Below are 22,403 nucleotides of genomic sequence, written 5' to 3'. Positions count from 1 at the left end.
CTTCTTGAAGCACCCCAGGATGTCATTGACCTTCTTGGCCATGAGGGCACATTGCTGGCTCAAAAGCACTGTCCTGTACAGGGATCAAACCCGTGACCTTGGAACTGTTAGCCCCACGCTCTAAGCAACTGATAACCAACCACACACTAACCATTTGAGCTAACTGGCCATGCAAAAAAAAAAAAAAAAAGGAGTATTTCTTTCTTTCACTTTTTGCAGATGAAATAAAAAGACGGTAAACAGCAAAACATACATTGAATGGAGGTATTAGAGGAACTTTCCCTACTTGCAATTCAAATATCCTGGTTATTTTTAAAGTAAGTTTCCATATATCGTTCCTATAACAATTCACAGGGAACAGTTGAGGCAAAATACAACTGGACCAGATTTGGGGCTGAGATTTTTCCAAGCACCATTAAGTACCTCCTGCCCAATTCATAACTGCAATTCAAGAAATAATTAAGCTTATTTATGAAAGAAATGTATCTGTGACATCATATCATCTCATGATTTCCCATGTAAAAAAATACAATGTACAGTATATATTTAACAAAATCCGTAGCCTTACCTGTCAATAACAATTCTTCTTTGACTTGTATTCCATGAAGCAATTTGATCAAATGGACAGATGTAGAGATGAGACCCATGCTCCTAATATTAGATTTGGGAACAAAAACCAAACAACAACAAAAAAAATCATATGACATGAAATACATTTAAACGAAGTGAAAAGGCTTTTCACTGAAGTTAACAGTAAGTCTTTAACATCTTTAGAAACCTTGAAATAAAAAGTAGCTTCTCCTACTCAACTATGCCTATAATTAGCCACACTACTGCCATAAGAAGCAAAATGGGTTTACTGCATCAGTGAGAATATTTCCATTTCTGGATGCCCTACCTTCAGAGCCAATACCTTTTCCTCTTTTTTTGCTATTCTTCTAAATCAGAAGTTAAAAATTAACAAGTTATTCCTGTAATTTTAACAGCTTTATTTGCTTCACAACTTTTCTTTGTTTGAAGTTCAGGTGTTCAGGGAATGTTTTGATTTATGTTACTTAGTAATAAACTTTGAGGATTTTAAATACCAACAAAGCAATCAGTGACACACAACTAAACAACAGGGCCAGTTCTAAAGGAAATATATAAAATACTCAGAGGGATGCAGGGAGGGTCAAGTAATCATTTATCCTTTATCCAGCAAGAAGGAATCAGAGCTAGAATCTCCAAATGGTTTGGGTCAGAAGGGATCATTAAAGATCATCTAGGCCAACATTCTCACCATGGGCAGCCATGTGCAGGGACCCCTTCCACTATACCAGGTAGCTGAAAGCCCCATCCAACCTGACCTTGAACTTTTCCAGACATGGAAAAACATGATGATAATGAAGATAAATCAGTGAAGTAATTTGGAATCAAAACCTCCAAAATAGTTCTACTGCCAAGGATCAGCAATCCTGGAGACAGACAACATAGATGCCAGGATGTGCATGCAACAGGAGTAAAAAAATCAATAATCAAAGAATACAGTATAATCAGAAGTTTTCAGTTTTAACTCATTTGTACTTTACTAAACAAATTTTTTGAGAGGGGATTATCTAAGACAGTGGCTAATATTCTAGAATACAGCAACATTTTCTCTACCAAATCTCCATACTATGCATGAGTCAGTTAAAAGTGCTGAATAGTTGCCTCCTGCAGATGTTTTCCAGACAAACACATTCTCCTTAAGTTCTAACACAGAAGAGAAGGCAAAGATACATTATATATAAATACATAATACACACACACACACACACACACTCTGGTGTACATATAACATATTAAAACATTTCCTGTTCCTTCAGACCTCAAATTTCTTCACATCACACAAATCAGAAAAACTGACCTTGGAAAGAAACAAAGCTTCCTGTTCCCCAATAGTTTAAAAGCTGTTATACAGTCCAGGTGTTTATAATCTTTGCATTCTTTCCTAGAAATAACCACTTTCTATTTTGATCAAACAATCTGTAGTTTGAGGTTTCTTGGGGTTTAGTTAATATCTGAATGTTGCCACTTTAAGCCAACATCAGAGGCACACAATTTGCCTTCCATTCACAACTTTTGATCATCCAGGACATTTCATTTCTAAAACAGTTGTATATTTGCAACCATTTAAAATTAATACAAACATATGGCTGATATATAGATGGCTCATAGCACCCACTGTTTTTAAAAGGAGCATAAATTGTTACACGGCTAGGAGGCCAAAACAGCACCTCATAAGTGACCCACTGAGTTCTTCACTGTTAGAAATGTTATCTTGTAGCTGCAGTAAGTCATAGTAAGGAACTAAGCCTGGCAGAACATCCCATCAGCAAAAATTTCTAAATTAGCATAAAAATTTTCTGTCAGATAAATTCCTTGACCTCAACATGATCATGAGGGCTAGCACTGCCAGGAATAAAAAGGGAAGAGCCTGAACTTAGATTTACCTTATTCTAAAACTAATGACTTCTACAAAAGATCCTGTGACATTAACAAAATTCTGACCAAGTGTGGAAGTAGCAACCTGGTCCCCAGTAAAAATTATATTTAGTCCAATAAACAAAATTTGACAAGTTGAAGAGATCAAATTTTAAGTCTGCACTCCACAACAATTCCTAGTGATCTAACATATTTTAAAGCTGGGTTTTTTTTGGTTCGTGGGGTTTAGGTTCTTGGGGCAGGGGAGTAGTGTTTGTTGTTTTCAGGTTTTTTTAAATCACATAGACTATCAGGTTTTCAGTAACTACAGCTGTCGTATCAGAGTATTCCTCAATGTTGCAAGACACAGGCAAAAAAACCCCTAGAGGCTACATAATTTAAGGACTTACTATCCATTAAAATCTGTGTATCAGTGTATGTATCAGGGTTGATATGACAGTTCTACATGCTAACACATTGCCATGAGTGCCAGACTGATCTAACCTTAAAAAAACATCCTAATTCTGTAACTAATAACTAGGGCTATTTATTTATTCATTATGTTACCCAAAAAATTAAAGAACTGAAAAAGGAAAAAAAAGCTACTTCTCTCAAGACTTCCAAACAGCTTATAGCATTTGCATAATCAATTTGTACTAAGGACACAAATACTTTGCTCTATTATTCAGCAGTGTCCCAAACACTGACCTTCAAACAGGTCAGCTATTTTTGTTTCTTGCATACTTCAAGTCATTGCATCAAGCAGGAAATACCACTTAATAAATCAACTAACACAGCAGTGTAAAATAAGAATCTCTATATAAAACCACACAAACATCAGAAGGTTATATTTTAGTATGGATTAAAATGGATCATAACTATACCTCATGATATGTTGATTCTTGGCACACTGAACACAGGCATTCCTCAGACATCTGAAACATTCTGCTATGAGCAGCAAGCAGGTATCTAGATCTACCAATTCACAGGAGTCCTTATAGGCCTGCTCAATTTTACTTGAGGCGCTCATCAGGATTTTCAGAAGATCTCGAAATACACTTTCTTTCGCCATTTCTCTGAAATTAATAATTTTTAATTGAATATTAAAAAATGCACCAGGATCAAAAAGCCTATATTATGACAATTACACTTGTACTGTAAACCCAAAGATGTTTCTGCAACAATCTACCCCATAGTACACAAGATCTTCCATGTAAAAAGAGCAAAATATTTGCGCATCATCATCCCACCAGGCCTTTCAGGAAAGGGGCTGTGAGAGAACTGTGTTGCCTCACAGCTACCCAACAGCTTTTTGGAATCTTAATTGTGGGGGGCGGGGGGGGGGTTGGGGGAAGTCTCCCTAATGCATACAGCTGTCATGGGTGTTTTTTGGAATTAGGCATTGCTTTAATTAATGAACACAGTTTAGATGCCCAGCATTAGATGTTTCAAAAGGGGAGGGTAAAAGACAATCTACTACAAAATAGACTGCCACAAATTTCACCAGAGGGAGAAAGAGAAGATGGTGCCAAGAAGAGCCAAGGGAGAAAGTCAAATATGTCTCCTTCAGCAGACGACTACCCCAACACAAAAAATACCATGCCACTTCTTAAGTGTATCAAGACCTAGGAAAACAACACTACAAAACCATAGGCATATAGACAGATATGGTAAGAGTGGAAAAGAGAGCTGATGGTACTGCACCCTGTAGATTCACCACACTCCCTTCGACTGACATGCACATCTGCAGATCATCTGTCACACAGATACACACAACATTTCCAAACTACCGCTACTCACATCCTCCCTCCCATGATTTTATGTTCAGAAAGGAGATGAGGGCAACACATTACAAACACTGCTAACTCAGTTTTGATAACACATGCTGGTGAAAAAAAGCCACATCAAAGAGTGTTTATGGCATTGCTACAGGCAAATACAATAAATTCGCTCATTCAATATTTCTGACTACAGTCAAAAAAAAGGGAAATCCAGATGTACCCTCCTAGAACCTTAAACAGGCTTGTCGCGTGCTCAAGATCAAACAGGAAAGTTAGGATCTAAGACATAGCTCCTAAGCTATGAACAGAAGAAAGTGACATGAAATGGAAAGTAATTTCAAACAAAATAACATTCACACAGAAAACTCTTCCTAAAGGAGAACTTTATAATTTCTTGATCAAACATTCGTGGATGATACTGTATTATCTGTGTTCTGCTGCTCACTCAAACGTATCAATATTTGTATAATTAGAAATTCTATCTTCTTTTTATCATAAATGATCACATGTCTATAATCCAAACCATAGACTCCTTGGATCACGTAGGTTGTAAAACACTCTTAAGACCATTGAGTCCAGCTGTAAAGCAACATTGCCAGCGCAACCACCTGACTATGTCCTTAAGCACCATGGGTACACGTCCAATCTTTAACATGTTTGAAGACTATCATATTTCTAACCTCTGTTTCTGCCACGTTCTCCTTCCTAGATTAAACAAACCCCATTCTCTCAGTTTACTCACAGTTCATGTTTTCTACGGCTCTTGTCACTCTTGCTGATCCAACAGTGACAATTTCACGTTCTTTTACATCTTATTGCACCCAATATTGAAATCTGTTAGGGTGTGAAGTAGATTTACAAAGAAAGAGCTCTCGTACTGTAAGAAATACTATACTTTACACAAATACCACTAAATTACTACAATGTATACTACTTCATATCTCCAGGAAATACGCCGTTTATTATACAACTTCACAGTCGATCAAGACCAATACACTTACACTTACTCTATTAAAAACACCACCACAGCATCAGTCAGAATTACTAGGATGGGGAAGCTACATTTTACAATGATGTAAGAAGGAGGGGAAAATACAAAAAGAGAAATAGTGGAGCTTATATAACCTGAAAGCAGGTGTGGAATTTGGTTTTGGTTTTAGGTTCTAACAAAAGACATTTGTGGGACTTGAGCCTTCAGCTTACAAGAAGGGGTGCAGTTCCTGCTCCTTTCACAGAATCACAGAATCTTAAGGGTTGGAAGGGACCTCAAAAGATCATCTAGTCCAACCTCCTTGCCAGAGCAGCACCTCCTAGAGTAGGTCACACAAGAACTTGTCCAGGTGCGTTTTGAATCCTGGAGTGTATTAGAAATGCTGTGATTAGTACATGAAGAGATGTTCTCCTCCCCCTATATCCTGCCCTCGTGAGACCACATCTGGAATATTGTGTCCAGTTCTGGGCCCCTCAGTTCAAGGACAGGGAGCTGCTGGAGAGAGTTCAGCACAGGGTCACAAAGATGGCTGAGTGGAGTATCTCCTTTATGATGAAAGGCTGAGGAGCTGGGGCTCTTTGGCTTGGAGGAGACTGAGGGGTGACCTCATTAATGTTTACAAATATGTAAAGGGCAGGTGTCAGGAGAATGAAGCCAGGCTGTTCTCAATGATGTCCAATAACAGGATAAAGGGCAGTGGGTATAAGGTGGAACACGAAAGGTTCCAAAGAAATACAAGGAAGAATTTCTTCACTGTGAAGGTGACAGAGCATGACAGGCATGTCGAAGAGATTTGGTGGATGACGTACCACAGCACACATGCTAAATGCAGCCAGACACAAGTTTTTCTAAACATCAGAAGAGCTATGGTCTGGTAAAGGAACACCCCATCCCAGATACATAAAAGCCTCGTTTTCTCTATTGAGTGAAGATGCCATCCAGAACTACTAGCTGCTAGTCAGCTGAGTTTTTAAACACTGAAATTATGCTAAAATAGGAAAAAAAATCTTAGTCCAGATGCAGTTTCCTTTATAATTGCCTATGTCATGTGTTGAATTATCATAGGAAACTGGTCCAAATGGATGCAACTTCAAAATACAGAATTCAGTGGTCAGTGCAAGACATACTGTTGTACAACATTCAATTATTTGAAATTGGTAAATCAGAAATTTAAAAAGCTGCATGTATTCTTGTGTTCATTCTTATGACTCTACTGGTAAAAGGACACCTTAAAGTTATTCTTATCCTGGAAAAGTTTCTACTCTTGTTAAGGAGTTGTGCAGCAGAACAGAAGTTTTAGTCAGATACCAGATGACAAGTATGACAACTGAGCTGTTGTGATAACTTTTCTATTAATAGATTGAAAGTAAAACAAACCTAAGAGTGCAGACATTTACAGTAAAATACAAAGATGAAACTTCTGCATGTCCTAACAGAGCAAGTGTGAGGTATGCAAGGGCCTGTCCTCACTCTGAAAGTGGAAGTAGATATGGATTTTTATGTATTAGCGAGGTGACACAGAACTCCAAATGTCTTTCTTGCACACTATGAAAGAAAATGGATGTGCTCAATGGGCAGAAATCAGATGTCTTCGTACAGTACAAATGAAAAGCCTGAGTGAACAAGCAAAAGTTATTCCAAATGAACAAAGAATGACTTAAAAGCTGTTTGGTAATTCAAGATTCTTTGTAAATGAAAAATTAAATGTGCCTCCAGCACTTAAGCATTTATACATCATTACAATCTTGAGTCTGTACTACAATGGAATCTTAACTAAAATCCTACTTCTGCACAAAACCCCCAAATTCTCAAATTAATTAAGAGGGCAGGAAGTGTTTAGATAACATTAAGAAATCAGTCAAGAGTGATTTCAGGTAACTGTTTCACTGTAATGCTTACAATTATTAAAAAAAAATCTTTTTACATCTATAGTAGCTACAAATATTTAAAATGTACTTTGGAAAAGGAAAATATTTTCCTTCCGTAACCTTTTCCTTAATCTTTAATTATCAAGGTATAAAATAGGCAAAGAGCTTAAGACAGGATCTTCAAAATTTGCTACTGCCACCTGTCCTTGACTTCAGCATCAAGTATCCTGCAGGAATACAAAAGGAAGCAAAAGCAAAGGGTACAGCAACCCAGTTCTCAAGTCAAGGAAGACACGCACCATTTCTTGTTAAGTCAAAACAGAGAGTCAGAATTCATGTATCCATGCCAAAACAAAGATTACTGTCACTCCTCACAAGACCTAAGTGCTTGATTGTTGAGGCATCTAACCTCTCCTCCCTCTGAAGCCACTACAGCCCACCCTGCTGCACAGCATGGGCCCTCAGTTGCCAAGATGTACAACCATCACTCTTGTCTCAAGGGCATGGGCTTACAGAGGCACACAACTGCCACCCAAAAAGGCCTCACATAAGCAAGTCTTGTTCATTTCTAGCCACCCTGCAGGGCCCCGTGTGGCTTTTCACCCTACAGCTGCTACTCCCACAGCTATGACCCACCTCAGCACACCCGTTTAGGACAGCAAGTATTGTCATCTACAATTGTGAGACACAAAGCTTCCTCTCTGCCACAGGCAGAGGAATGCAAGCAGACTGCCAACTCCACACTGGGAACGGAGGGGAGAGAGTGCAGGTCAGCTCCACTGGCCCCAGTCTCTATCGGTGACCCTCAGGTCTCACACCAATAGCTCCCGCAGTGGCGTGGGGAGGTGTGTCAGAGATTTCACAGTAAGAACCAGCGGCACCCGGCCGCTCCTCTGTGGACACCGAGGACCCGTTTCGCAGCGGAGCCCACAAACGCCACCCCGAGCGCCAAGACTTCATGCGCACAACAGATCCCCCTCGCTTGGCCGCACACGGACCACCAGACTCCGCCAGCACAGCCACTTCCCCCGGCCGGAACTCCCTCCCCCGGCCCACGTGGCCGCGGGCGGCCCCTCCTCCCCGCTACCTGGGCTGCGCCTCCCGGAACAGGCCTGACAGCTCGCGCACGCTCTCCAGGCGGGCGTCCGCTGCGGCCGCCACGGCGTGCCCCAGCCGCTCTGCCGCCGCGGTCAGCGCTCCCGCCGCCATCGCCATCGCCCGCTCTGGCGCGGCGCAGCCCAGCTCCGCCCCTCCGCCACGCGGAAATGGCGGTGGCCCGGCCCCGGCCGGCGGGCGGTGCGCTTTGCAGGCCGTCCCGCAGAGCGGCGGGAAGATGGCCGCCTGGACAGTGGCGGAGCGCGGTGTCGTCGCGGCGGCGTCCTCAGTGGGTCTACGCGGCGTAAAACCTCGCCTTCACGCCCGTGGAAAGCCTACCGGGGGTTCAGCATTCGGTTCCGCCTCCTTCCACCGCCCTCCTGCTCGCCGAGCCGAGTCAAGGCTGGCAGCGTATGTTATACTTGGTCCTTCCCCTCATCCCGTCTGCTTTGGAGATGCTTACTTTTAAGTGGTCCAGATCCGTGTTTCAGTGTATTCTAAACATACCTGTGAAAAGTTAACATACATACTGTGGGGAAAACAAGTTTCCCGTGAATGAAAAGAGTGTGACCAAATACTATAGAAAGCTTCGTTGAACAAATGAAACTAAATTTGCCCAAGACACTTGAAGGAACTTTACAATAGAAAAAGAGTGTGTCAGGAAAACCCACCTTTGATTAATTTCTCCTTATTCACGCCTTCGTCTGCATTTCCTGTGCATCCTTGGTACTTGGGGACCAGGAAGGGAGCAGAGGGTACTTGATGCCATCTCAGAGCAAGTCCCTCTACGGTCATGTCTGAAGGATGTATTCCTTTTTTTACAAACAGACTTGCATGTCTCGTGTTACCAATGAGGCAGAACTTCTATGATGTCTACTGTCAAACAGTGTAATCGTGTATTACTAGTGTGCAAATAACCAATTCTTGACAACTGTATAGCAAAAAATATCTTCAAGGAACAAGTAGAAATTAAGGAGGTAAAAGATGCTGGGCAAAGCCCCTTACAATCATGCAAGTTCTTGCTTCTAACAATCTGTAGTATTTTCAAGAATTGCTTGTTCATGAATAAAGAAGTAATTTGGTTCAAATGCAATGAAGTTCGACACTAAGAATAGTGAAACCTCGGAGTTGTCCTGACTGCGGCTATGCTATGCCCAACAGTGATGACTCCAGAGAAGAAACAACTACAACATGTAACATTCTGCACATTCTTGCTGACCAGTAGGACTCAGCAACCAGCAGATCACAACTTCAGTGAAGGAAGCAGTAGAATAAGCTAAAATTCAACAAGACAAGTCACATGTGCTGTGTGGATATTATCTGCAACTATATAACTTTGCATTTGATTGCATCCTACCCTGTTGGGAAAGGATGCAATTTACCCAGCAGTTGAATTTAACTCACCATCTTCATATTTTTGTTGACATTTTGTCTGACTTCTGTCAAATCAAAGTCTTGTAAGCAACAGTTTTTATTTACCTCTCATAAACATATGTTTTAGGGATATTTTTTTAACATCTGATGTTTTAGGGTGATTGTTAACCAGGTTTTACAACATTGAATATACAGATTTTTCACATAGTGTACTGATGAGTTACATTGCAAAATATTTCAGATCAAATAGCTGAAAATAGACACTAGACAGTAGATGTCCAAGACATGAGTATGGGGATGCACATGCATTAGTTCCCTAATTCAAACTAGTACATTGTTAAGACTCAACTTCAGCTGACATAACAGAAGAGAGATGTAACTCACGCATACCCTGGAGCCAGGTTAGGTAGCATACAGCAGCTTCACATAGAAATATTTTCTTTTTAAGAACACTTAGAAAGTAATGCAGAACAGAAAAGGTTTTTTTGTTTGGGGGGGTTTTGGTTTTTTTGTTGTTGTTGTTTTTGTTTATAAGGTTTTTTATTTTTCTGACAGTTGTAACGGAGTCCTGATCTTGGTGATAATCTTCTTCCAAAATTCTGTAGACTAGTTTAACCCTGTTTAGACTTGCTGTCTGTTCCATCAAATGCCTCTTCAGTCAATAGTATTGATTATTACTTGTGGATCCTTATGAAAAATAGCTTTGCCTATTTATATAATCTGTTTTGATTTTTTTTCTGCCTCCATCACAGTTTTGGTTTTCCTAATTTTAGTCTTTCCATGCTTTCATTCATTCTCAATAATATACTCAAAACCACTTTTATTACAAGGCTATGCAATACTTTGAGATAGGCTTGTCATAAGGGGCTTTTGCGGGATTTATGGATGATGCATCTTGAGCTCATCTGATCTGCCTGATTCTGCGAACAAGATAGATTCCTTAAAGGTTCATTGTTTCCACCAAAAAAAGCTTACAAACATTAAATAACATAAGGGGGTTTTTGCATGGATTTAGAGAACTACGAGAAGAGAAACAACCCACTTAGAGCCAACTACTCCATCTGATAATAAAATGGTGTAGAACCTATTTTTAAGAGTTCTGCATCACATTGAGAAGCACTAGTGTTTGAAGCTGGACACAAAGAAAGATCCATCCCAGATGAGACTCTGGAGGGAGAGTTGCCCTGTTTGAACAAATGCTGTCTCTATGGGAGGCAAAACGGGTCAAAGACTTTGAATCTCTCACATCTCAAATGTTTAGAGATGGCCACTGGTTCTAATCACAACATGTATACAAGCCTTGCCCTTTTTTTTTATTGGAGGTAACTTCCCATCAGAAGATAAAATTTGGGCTCTGGAAAAAGTTACTTTATACTAAAGAAGCAAATCCCACAGCATGTTATATTTCCGGCATAAATATTAGTTTTCTCTCTCTTATTTTGGGCCTGTATTAGATTAAGTATGACTTGGGCCACAAAGCTTTGAAGCTGTAGAGAAAAGCTTTTATTTTTGATCTAGTATTAAATAAGATCCAGTGAAACCAGTTGATGCACTCAGGGAAAATGCTTTTCAGTAGCCCTTACTGCTGAGCTGTGAGCCTCATGGTAGACTCACTGAACTGTAGAGCACACTATACTTTCATCCTGGTCCTCAGTTTCCTGCTTCCACCAGCAAAATTACAGTAATTGGCCAAAAAATGATGAACACCTATGTTAAGATGAAGAACTCATCTGAGAGGAGAGAACATCATAGCTACCAGAGGTGGAACACAAAACAGCTTTTAAGATGTTTTGAGGTATTCAGGAGCACAGAAGAATCCATATGAAATGCATATTTCAGACCATCTTAATCCCAAGTGTAGCTATTGCAGTCCCAAGACAACAACTTCAGAGGTTATTCAGCTTCAGATGAGACGTTACACATGTGTCCGAGGGGCCATAAAAGAGTGGATGCATTTGATGTTGAGAGGTACATGTCACTCCTTTGTTATGTAATAGCAGAAATAAATGTAATTTTTCATAATAATCAATTCCCTCTGCCTGGAAAGAAAGCCTACAAGGCCTTAGAGGAGAAGTTCAAAGCGTTTGCAGTTTATCATGGAAAGGAATAGTGTTTTCCAAGAAGTATGGATGATATACTGTCTGCTGTATGGTTGTCAGGCTCAGAATTACTACAGACACTCTTGCCTCATTTGTTATGTGCAGTCCTGTTCCTAGAATGAGCGAAGAATTTCATAACTATCATCTGCCCTTCATAAAGTTTTTATGCTGCATCTACATGGAGCATTTTTGTCAGGATCACTGTTACCACCACCATGTTGGGCAGCAGCACGAGATTATGGAAGGACACAATCTTTAGATTGGAGAGAGACAACTTAGGATATCTGTCCCTAAGTTTAGTTCCTTCATAACCTGGGGAGTTTCGCGGTACCTGATTTTCACCTCAATAATGTATCGTTTATATTGTGTAGAATTTAACATTGGATTTTGATCTGATATGGCAGGAAATGCAGCTGAATTGTAAGAAGACTGGTACTAAGTCAAAGGAGGTTATATGTATGCTAACTTTCATAGTCCTGCAGCTTTCTGTGTGTGAGAAACACGATTGTCTTACGCATCAATAAAGTCATTAGCTTTGCCCTTGGCAACGGCTGCCTCCAAGGGCAGAGGAAAAGCTCATGCTATTTTACCACCTCCTCCCTTTCCCCATCACAACTCATGTGCACTGTGTGCAGCTCTTCCCACAACTTCCATGCCTTTCCCAGCTGCCACCTCTCCTGTCCTCCAGCTCAAAATACCTCATGGGCTGCTTGAACCTAGATATGAGCTGGCCAGGCATCTTCTACAGATCCTAATAAGTGCGGGGAGATCTCATTAATTTTTACAAATATATAAATGGTGGATGTTAGGAGGTTGGGGCATCACTTTTTTCTGTTATCTCAAGTGACAGGACAAGGGGTAATAGAAAAAAGCTGCAACACAAAAAGTTCCATTTGAACATAAGGAAAAATTACTTCACTGTGAGTGACAGAGCCCTGGCACAGGCTGCCCAGGGAGGCTGTGGAGTCTCCTCTGGAGGTTTGTAAAACCCACCTGGACACATTCCTGTGTGGCCTGATCTAGGTGGACCTGTTTTTAGCGGGGTGGTTGGACTAGAAGATCTCTAAAGTTCCCTCCCAACCCAATACCATACTGTGATTCTCTGATTCTCTTCCCTCCCAGTTGGCTTTTAGTTGTGACAAGGAGTGATTCCCATGCTGCAAAGCAAAAACCAGAAAGAGACCTGGCCAAGGTTTGTCTGCCAGATCCTCTATATGACATTTTTGGTTTTCCTGTACAGACAGTGCAAATTTGCATGGAAATAAACCTTAAAAAAACCACTGTTTTTTTCTTCTTTTTGGGTGTCAGTTGATAATAATATAGCTTAACACTTTGGCAGTGAAAAAAACATAAGTTAGTACAAGTGTGATGCATGTAGGAAAGGACAGGGATGCTCCAGACAATGCAGAAAGCAAGGAAGGACATCTCTCCCCACAAGGCAGGCTACCATTGATACTGATCATGAGACTAAAGAAGAAAAGACGGATGTGGGGTAGGTGACAGTAAGCAGTAGGTTTACAGAAAGGCATGCCCAGAAATGGATCATGTTGCATTGAGACAGGATATCGGAAATAAGTTATGATCATTTTGCTGAAAGCTTTCTAGGAAAGGAGGATTCTTGAGGAGGACTGTGAAGGTGAGAGTGTACAGTTACTAGTCTCCTCTTATGACCTCTTCAACTATCCAGTGTTATTTTAAGTCCTAGACTCCTGTGTGAAAATGCTCAGTGCCAAGTTTGAAAGTTGTGCCATGTAATATATATTTCCCATACAAGTACAATCAGCTATCATATCTCATGTGAAAATCTTGGCTCTTCCTGTGTTTTGATAGCAACAATAGTTTTTCTGGACTTGAGCAGCCTGGACAACTGAGCATCCAAAAAGTTGCTATTAAGTATATACACATAAATCACTGAGCTCGCCGTGCCTTTGGGCATACATCGAGTAACTCTGTGTCACAGGACAGAGAGTTCAAGCAAACTCACTGCTTCTGCCTGCAGTATAAAGTCACTCTCCACAGGCAAATTCAACCTGACGAGATGGGCTTGCTTCATGTTTACAGAGCTGCATATTGGAAACTTACCTTTTTGGGACTGCAGAAACCACCTGTTAGCATATGTGAACAAAATCCTCCAAAATCCTCTGTATGGTCCTGGAAATATTATCCTGATTCTACTGCTTGGAAAATAATCTGCTAAGACTGCTGTCCACCCTGGCTCCTTCAGTTAAGATAATACTATTTTATAAAGATATTGTTGCAGTGGTGAGAATACTTTCTGGAATTATGTCTTCTTCCTGCAAAATAAAATTAAAAATCCCTCCTAAGGAATAGAAATATCCAAAAAGCTCCTCACTATCTGACCACTGACAGGGAGTAAAAAAGCATACACTTAAATATTTTCAAGGAACTCACAAGTAAAGTAGTCCTCCTGGGTAAATGTGTCAAGCTTTGCCCTTTATTAATAGATGAGCAAAGAGAAATGCCTGCAGGGAATCCCACTTTACTCAGCACTTCTCTCATTTATCAGCATTGGTGGACCTTGTCAATGCTGAGAAATTTCCTGGAGGTAAAGATGGGGCTAAAAGAGCAAAGAACAAGAGAAAATGATAGAATGACTCAAGAGTATCTCCTGGGTTTGGTTACTGGCGAAACTGGTGACTGGCAGTGAAGCTTTGGTAGCTGGGATCCTGACCATGCTCCTTAGTATGAAACAGGGATTAAACTCCTCCAGCTCTGTCAACAGACTGACATCTAGTGGAGGTACAATAATGGGCTGCACAATGCAACCGAAAATCGTCTCGCTGAATGACACTACACTGAGTTCATATTATTAATTGCAGAGGCCCAGTTCCTTCATTTTTTTCTTAACTCCATTTGTGAAGTATAGAATAATTTAATGAGTGAGTCTAACTAAATCGTATAAACCCAAGATTTTAGAAGATTTTCTATACTTACACTACTGTGTCAGCAGATAAACTTTGTAAGACTAGGGCAGCAGAACTGTGATTTGTATCTTTGGTGTTAGGAGAAAACTACCTACAAAGTTTGATTTTGTTTTTTGTGAAAGCCAGTCTTACATCACCTTAAGAAATAATAATTTTAAAGATGCTATGGGTAACTCAGAAGTTGTAACAAGCATTATCTGTCTGTGTCTAAGAACAAAATATATCCTATTATATAGAGAGAGTTGACTGACTGAGAGATACAGAACTGAGAAATAATGGATTGAAACTTCAGTTCTCCAGAATATTTTTCTTTAGATCTTTGTCATTTTTTTCAGCTATAAGAAAAGTTTAATAGAAATGAGAAAACTGTAGAGAAAACTGTATTAATTTTGATGTAATACTGTGAAAGATCTAGTTAAAATTTCAGATCTTGTTTTCTTAGAATTGTTCTGTTCCTTTGAAAGAAACGCAAAACCTAAACTTTTTTTTAAAAGAACAAATATTGCTATTAAAGTAACATCTTCAGGGAATTTCAGAAGATTTGTGAATATGAGAATATTTTATTGCCTTTTAATTTCAAAATCTTAACACACCAAAGAAATAGCTGTTGAAGCTTTGCTGTCATACCTGTGGACCTGAAAAAAATAAAATTGTTTCTTTCAAACCAGTATGTAAAGGCTGTCCAAAAAGTTAACCTAATTATGTATCTGAAACGAACTTTTGTTCCATTCACGTTCTGTATGGTTTTTCCCACAAGATCACATCAGTAGGCTAAAGTTAAGTGATGGATAGATTATTATTTTTTTAACAACCATCTTACCTTCCTTAAGCAGACAAAAATATAAATGAAAGTAGATATTTTTGGTCTGCATTGCTGATGCTAAGACTCAGCCTTTGCAGATGTCAGTATTTGTATTTACGTGACAGGATTCTGATTTTCTAAACTTGAAAAACCCACACACTTTAATGACTGGGAGTAATGATGCTATGGAGCTACAAATTTCCCAGCTCACATGGAGATAAAGGCAAATTTTGAAGGAGGGGATTATCCATCTGTACATCTGTGCAATGTCCTCCTTAAGCCAAAACCCCATGCAAATAAAATAGCCCACTAAGTCTACATTTGTCTGCCACACATTATCTACTTTCTAGGTCTAGATCATGTGGGGTTTATTAGCCTTTGTCCCCATCACTTATCAACCTCTGAACATGCCTGGTACCTCACTAACACTGCATGTGGTTATTAAGTAACACCAATTAATAATTAAAATACATATTAACTATTGCTATAGTGCACACATAAACATATTCAGGATACTGTTGGGGATGGGTAAGCCTGCTTTTTGATTTGAGCAAGTGCTGGTATTCACAGAATACAAATACTGGTTTCACTGGAGGGGTAAATTAGGATAAAAGCAAGTGATGAGTCAGAGGTGGCAAGAACTGGGTCTGAGATTATGTTAGTCTAAAGCCTCTCCTGATTTTTCTCTTCTCCTTGCCCATCCTTTTTGTTACCTGCATCTCTGCAACTGCACAAGACTCTGGGTCTTCCCATTAGTCTTTCGAAAACATCTTGTTTGTCTCCTTTTCTGTGTGGTCTGGTTTAGAGGTAGGATGAGAAGGGGAATAAAGCAGAATATGGCATTTGTGTCTGCTAGACTTCATTTTTGTCTTTTATCCATGCTCGCCCGGCACTCATGAAATAGCAGTCCTTGCCTGCAGAGTGAATTGACATAGCAGGCTCGACATGCCCCTGAGGCTATGCTCAGAAATAACAGGCATCTGGTCAGCACCGCAGTGCAGGGGAACACACAAGATGAGATATTTCTCATATAATTAATGCAAGGTAAGAGGTCTAAAGTGTAGGCCACAATCTCTGCTCCTTTGCTTCTGTTTCATCAAAAGCCAGAGACAAATCTTAGACAAAATCTATGGAGGATTTTTTTCAGCTAGAAACTCCATCCAGCTACATCTGGTGTGACTTTCCAAACAAACATCCCTTTATACCCAACATGTTATTTACACCTGTGCATGCCTAACTTCTGAAAACTGTCTCTAGTTTGCCAACACCGTCACACTCATTTTGACAACAGAGGAGTCATTTGATAAATCAAAAGCAGGTAACAGAATCAGTTTTTCCTACCTGAAGACAAAGGTTTATAAGACCATCATGTTAGGTGAAGAGTCTAAGTATGGTGTGCACCTTCATTCCTGAAGCAAGGAGTGCCTTTACCGAGGAATCTGTTATAAATCACATTTTTAGTGAGACTGGCAAAGCTGCATAACTCTAGCCTCGAGGAATCTGTCTAATTTGTCAGCTAAAATTCAGTCTCCTGATAGGAAACTAGTCCATTCATGCTTCGTGAAGGCTAATTACACATGGATGGAATCTGCTCAGGGAACTGTCAGCAGTGGTGTGGTATGGCACCATCATCCAGCTTCCCAGGGAAGGTCAGTAGATCTCCCCCTCCACTTTGTGCTGAGCCTTAACTGTGCAGACCCTGTCTTCACCTCTCGTCTATATGTGCATGTTGCTTTATGGCACACTCAGCAAGCTGTCCCAAGAAAGAAGTCTCCCGATGTGACACTTATGCAAGGAAACTGCCTGCTCCCAGTAGCAAGATGTCCTCTACATCTGGAAGTGGCAGGAGTTTGCAATAATTGAGATGATCTAAAAGAGGCAAGATTTGCAAGAAAAGGTGTGTTTTGTTAGACCATTAACCTAGTTGCCAAATCTAGAGGAGTTCTTACTTACCTATGTCCTTCTTCAGAGCTGCAACAAAGGCTGCTTACAAACTCGCTGTCACTTAACGCACCAAAGCAGAAGGAATACAAATAACAGACAGCAAATAGGAGCTTTCAAAAATATCCTGGGAAGAAACACTATTTAAATTTTTAAGAACTTAAAAAAAAATCATTCACGCATATTATGCATTGTAAAAACTCCAGCGTTAAATAAATTGCCACAGATGAGATGAGATAATGAAACAATGGTTGGATCTTGGGTAAAAATTGATCTTTCACAGGTATTAGCAACCATTAGCATTTAGAGGTTCAGTACTTGTCAAGGCCAAGTCATGACCCTGTAAGAAAATTCTTCAATTGACTATTTAACTTACTTTAGGAGTTATTCATCATGCAGTTTCAAACAGGTCCCCTGGACTGAATTAATTGCATTAAACAAGGAAAATAAGGTATGAATAAGAAGATAATTGATTGGAAAACAGTTATATCCAGCTCCAATCTATCTATAGCCACTTCTTCATTTGTTATTACAGAAAGACTTCGTTAAAAAATAGTTACCAAAAATTGTTTGCTCCAATTACCAAGTGTAAAGCAGATTGACCAAATAGCCTGAATTCATCAAGGTACTGAAACCAATGCAAGTTTGCAAGAAACTGAGCAGTCTTGGGATGATTAGGAATCTTAAAATAATGCCCATATTAAAGTTTCTTGATGTAGCAAGGCCTCTCCTGTTTGACTCCATCGAGTTTGTGTGTTTGTTCTATTAGATGGCATCAATAACGAGTCTCTTCTCAGAGTGCTGTGTAGAAAAGGGAGCATAATTGTTTGAAAAGAGACTTATTAAGTGTTTGCTTTTAAGTCAAAGAACACTTTTGAAATATTAAATAAAGAGAGACTACAATATATAAGTCACTCCAACCCATCTCAAAAATACTGATGCACATTAATGATTTACTTTGGGCTCATACATCTGTTTGCTTTCCTGTTCAAAATGTTGCATTGTTACCTTGGTAATCCAAATATCTCTCAGAATTTTGCTTATTCTCCATCTAAAGTACACCCTCTTAAGGAAATTCATACAGGTTCTCATGAGAGCTCTTTTACCCTTTTCCTCGTTGTTTGTAGAAGAAGAAGTAGTAACTGGTTTTCTCATGAATGGGCCATTTTTGTCTTTTTTTCCTCCCCCATTCCATTAATGATAGCTGAGATTTAAACACAAGACATTCAGCTGCTGTGTTCACTGTTTAACAGCCTTCCCAGTCTTAGATGTGTTGGGATGCTTTACTCTTGTATCAAGGCATATTGATGTGCTTCAAAGAGCCTATATAAGAAATTGGTCTCCTTATTTTAGAGGATATTTTCAGCAATCTAGCCTCTCATATATCACTTTAAACAACAGCAATGTAGCTCTGCTCTGGTACACTGATATTTTACTAAGGCGACATTAACTGAGACATATTACAGCCTTTCTTACCATGCAGGGCCCTTTCAGCGTTTGGTGCAATGGCAAAAATCAAGAGGAGACTGTCAATGGGCCTCACAGCTCCATTCCCTGGCAGGTAGACAAGGATGAGAGGAAAGTTCAATAAATACCTGGTGGTACGCTGTACCTCTCAGAAGCCAGAGGTTACTTAAATCATCTGCTTTGAAGTTTTCTGGCCTCCATCCTGTCCTGGTAGTGATTGCCGATGACCCAGGCCAGGGAGTTGAGGCAAGTGAACACAATGTCTGCAGACTGATGTTGGAGCTGACAGCTCTTGGAACAGGACAGTCCTGATTTGTTCCAGGTACTGGTTCCCATCCTCATTCTGTTTGAGATCTAGCACTCACCCAGTGGGAGAATTAGATGATTCGAAGGGCTAATCCAGCAGGAAGGCTGGAAACTAGCTACAAGACTGTCTGCCCTCCTTCTTCCTGCGTACTCTTGGTTCCTGGTGTTCCAAACCTTCTCACTTCCCATTCTGTGCTACTCTGTTTCTCTGGCCACACATCTGTTTAACTCTTGAATTAAAAAATGCCATCCATATTATCTCCTGGCACAGGGTAGCATGGGGTTGCCCACATTTGCCTGAGCACTGGGCAGAAAGATGCTAGTCAACAGAAAGCCCTAGAGACCAACTTGATATTTGACCAACCTGAGAGCCTTCTATGAGTGCATAACTGGCTGGCTAGATGAAGGGGGAGCGGCAGATGTCATCTACCTTGACTTGGATTTTGACACCGTCTCCTGTAACATCCTCATCAGTGTGGCTTGGATGAGTGGACAGTGAGGTGGATCGAGAGTTGGCTGAATAACAGAGTCCAGAGAGTGGTGATCAATGGCACAGAATCGAGTTGAAGGCCTGTGGTCAGCGGAGTTCCACAGGGATCGATTCTGGGGCCAGTCTTGTTCAACATCTTCATCAACAACCTGGATGAGGGGACAGAGTGTACCCTCAGCAAGCTCACTGATGACACCAAACTGGGAGGACTGGCTGATTCCCCAGAAGGCTGTGCTGCCATTCAGATGGATCTTGACTGGCTTGAGAGCTGGACAGCGAGGAACCTCATGAGGTTCAACAAGGATAAGTGCAGAGTCCTGTACCTGGGGAGGAACAATCCCCTGCACCAGTACAGGCTGGGGGTCAAACTGCTGGAGAGCAGCTCTGCAGAGAGAGACCTGGGAGTCCTGATTGATAATAAACTAACCATGAGCCAGCAATGTGCCCTCGTGGCCAAGAAGGCCAATGGCATCCTGGGATGCATCAAGAAGAGCGCAGCCAGCAGGTCAAAGGAGGTTCTTCTCTCCCTCTACTCTGCCCTGGTGAGGCATCATCTGGAGTCTTGTGTCCAGTTCTGGGCTCCTCAGCTCAAGAGGGACAGGGAACTTCTGGAGAGAGTTCAGCACAGGGCTACCAAGATGATCAGGGGACTGGAATATCTTTCATATGAGGAAAGGCTGTGGGAACTGGGGCTGTTTAGTCTAGAAAAGAGGACTGAGGGTGGATCTTATTAACATTTACAATTATCTAAATGGTGGATGTCAGGAGGTTGGGACATCCCTTTTTTTCTATAGTAGCTAGCAACAGGACAAGGGGTAATGAGATGAAGCTGGAACACAAAAAGTTTCACTTAAACGTAAGAAAAAACTATTTCACTGTGAGGATGACGGAGCCCTGGCACAGGCTGCCCAGAGGGATTGTGGAGTCTCCTTCATGGAGGTCTTCAAGACTTGCCTGGACATGTTCCTATGCGACCTGATGTAGGTGAACCTGCTTCTGCAGGCGGATTGGACTAGATGATCCCTAAAAATCCCTTCCAACCCAACCATTCTATGAACATACTCACTTCTATGAGAATTAGATCTAAGAGAGAATGTTGCCAAGGCGTAGATGGACAAAACCCCACATTTTATCCCCTGGGCAGAGTACTGCACAGATGCAGTCACACACTGCCCCTCAGCACTTTGTTAATGCCAGAAACAGCAAGAAGAATTGCTAGGCACTGTTGTTTACAGGACAAATCAATGCTTGTTCCAGATGTCGATTTTTTTAATCAAGATTTATTCAGACCAATGCAGAAGAAATGAAAGAAGTATATGCAAGCTTAAAGTTTCAGAAGAGTTTCAAAGCTTGTTACTCAACATTATTTACTTCCTGCATAATCTCTTCTCATCACTCATTGACCTCTGGCAAATAAAGAGTTGAGCTGACAGCAACCTCCAACTTCCTTCCTCAAGCCAAGATTCTAAAAAATACCTTCTTTTTAAAAGTGGTATTTCAACCTCTACAGAAACTCTGTCCAATAATCTCTTTTAAAAGCATTTTAAAAAATTGCTAAGAGGAGTTCACAGTAAACTCACTTGTTAGATTATATTTCCTTAGTAAGAATAAAGGAGAAAAAAAATCTAAAAGAAAGGAAGACAATCTGCTTGTATAAAGACAAAATATATTTTCTTGAATTTTTTCCTTTTGTTTGTAAAAACATTTTTTTAATCATTGAAGAGTTGTTGAGGGATAAAATTTCTGACATCCTTATACAACAATATGTTAGACACACAGGAAGCAGAAAAGATTGATTGATTTAATGATTAAACAAAAAAGAGGATGTGTAAATGACTGAAGAATGTATCTGGGAAACATATTAACTGCAGTTTCTCAATGTGTATACCATTACATTCTTAATAATTCACTTAGAAGAGATGCTGAGGTAGACTATCTTAGTTAGCTCTTACTAACCTTAAATGTAAAGAGGTTTTATCTATTTCAATTGCAAAAAAACCTCTCATCAGACTCTATCCACTGTGTGACAGTTAATAAATCTGTCTCAGAGCTGATAAAAGCTGATAAATTTGTGGATGATATCTTCTTAACATTTTGAGTTTTGATTGAATAAAGAAATAGTCTAGGTCTCATCTGACATTCTGTTTCTAGCATTTCTATTGATATCCTTCAGCAAAAGTAGAACCATAAGATGGTGCTTGTTGAAATACGATCAATTATTGGCTCTGTTGGCACAAGACCGGTCTATCTCAGGCAAGCTACAAGGCTGGGAGGTGTTATTTGTACTGGATGTTGGGGCAGCAGTGAGAAAGCCATGATTCCCTGTGAAAGACACCCAAGAACAAGAGGGTCTCTGTCTAGGGCAGTTTGACTGCTACTACAGCTTAGGTAAGATCTAAACCGATGACCATCAAGTCAAAAGATTCTGCAGTTCATTAGTTGCTTCACACGCCAAACCACTCTATTGCACCATTTCAGATTAATCTTACTACAGAACTCATCTTTGTATAACATAGTGAAGTTTTGCTCACTGCAATGTGTGAGTGTGAGTTATTGCTAGCTGGGGCTAGGTGCAGAGCTACTCCAAGTGCACACCAGAGATATATTTGGGATATAGAGATATAATTGTCTCTTTAGAGTATTTGCTCCTCTTTGTTCCAGTTAGGAGCATGCTCAATTACTACCTTACTGTTAGAGGAATGTTATCTTCTCCATGAAGTTTTTGCTGTGCTGCCTCACAAATTATTGGACAAAAAGTGAAAACACCATCAATTTGTGACCACTTTCATGTTCCTCCCCTCC

At 40.3% G+C, this 22,403-nt stretch overlaps 1 protein-coding gene across 1 annotated transcript in view; it reads right to left on the bottom strand.

Annotated features, from left to right (window-relative positions):
* The window catches only part of ATXN10 (ataxin 10), a 108,017-nt gene extending 99,717 nt beyond the window's left edge, over window positions 1–8,300 (bottom strand). The window contains exons 1-3 of the mRNA XM_061988793.1: window positions 8,170–8,300; window positions 3,327–3,518; window positions 569–651 (exon numbers count right to left, since the gene is read on the bottom strand). Coding sequence (XP_061844777.1) covers window positions 569–651; window positions 3,327–3,518; window positions 8,170–8,297 — 403 coding nt within the window. The 5' untranslated portion in view covers window positions 8,298–8,300. The remainder of the gene's footprint in view (window positions 1–568; window positions 652–3,326; window positions 3,519–8,169) is intronic.
* Window positions 8,301–22,403: the final 14,103 nt, after the last annotated feature.

Source organism: Colius striatus, chromosome 1, assembly GCF_028858725.1.
Source record: "Colius striatus isolate bColStr4 chromosome 1, bColStr4.1.hap1, whole genome shotgun sequence".
Taxonomy (NCBI): Eukaryota; Metazoa; Chordata; class Aves; order Coliiformes; family Coliidae; genus Colius; species Colius striatus.
Note: the sequence above shows the minus strand (reverse complement) of the source record. Positions and strands in the feature narration are given on the sequence as shown.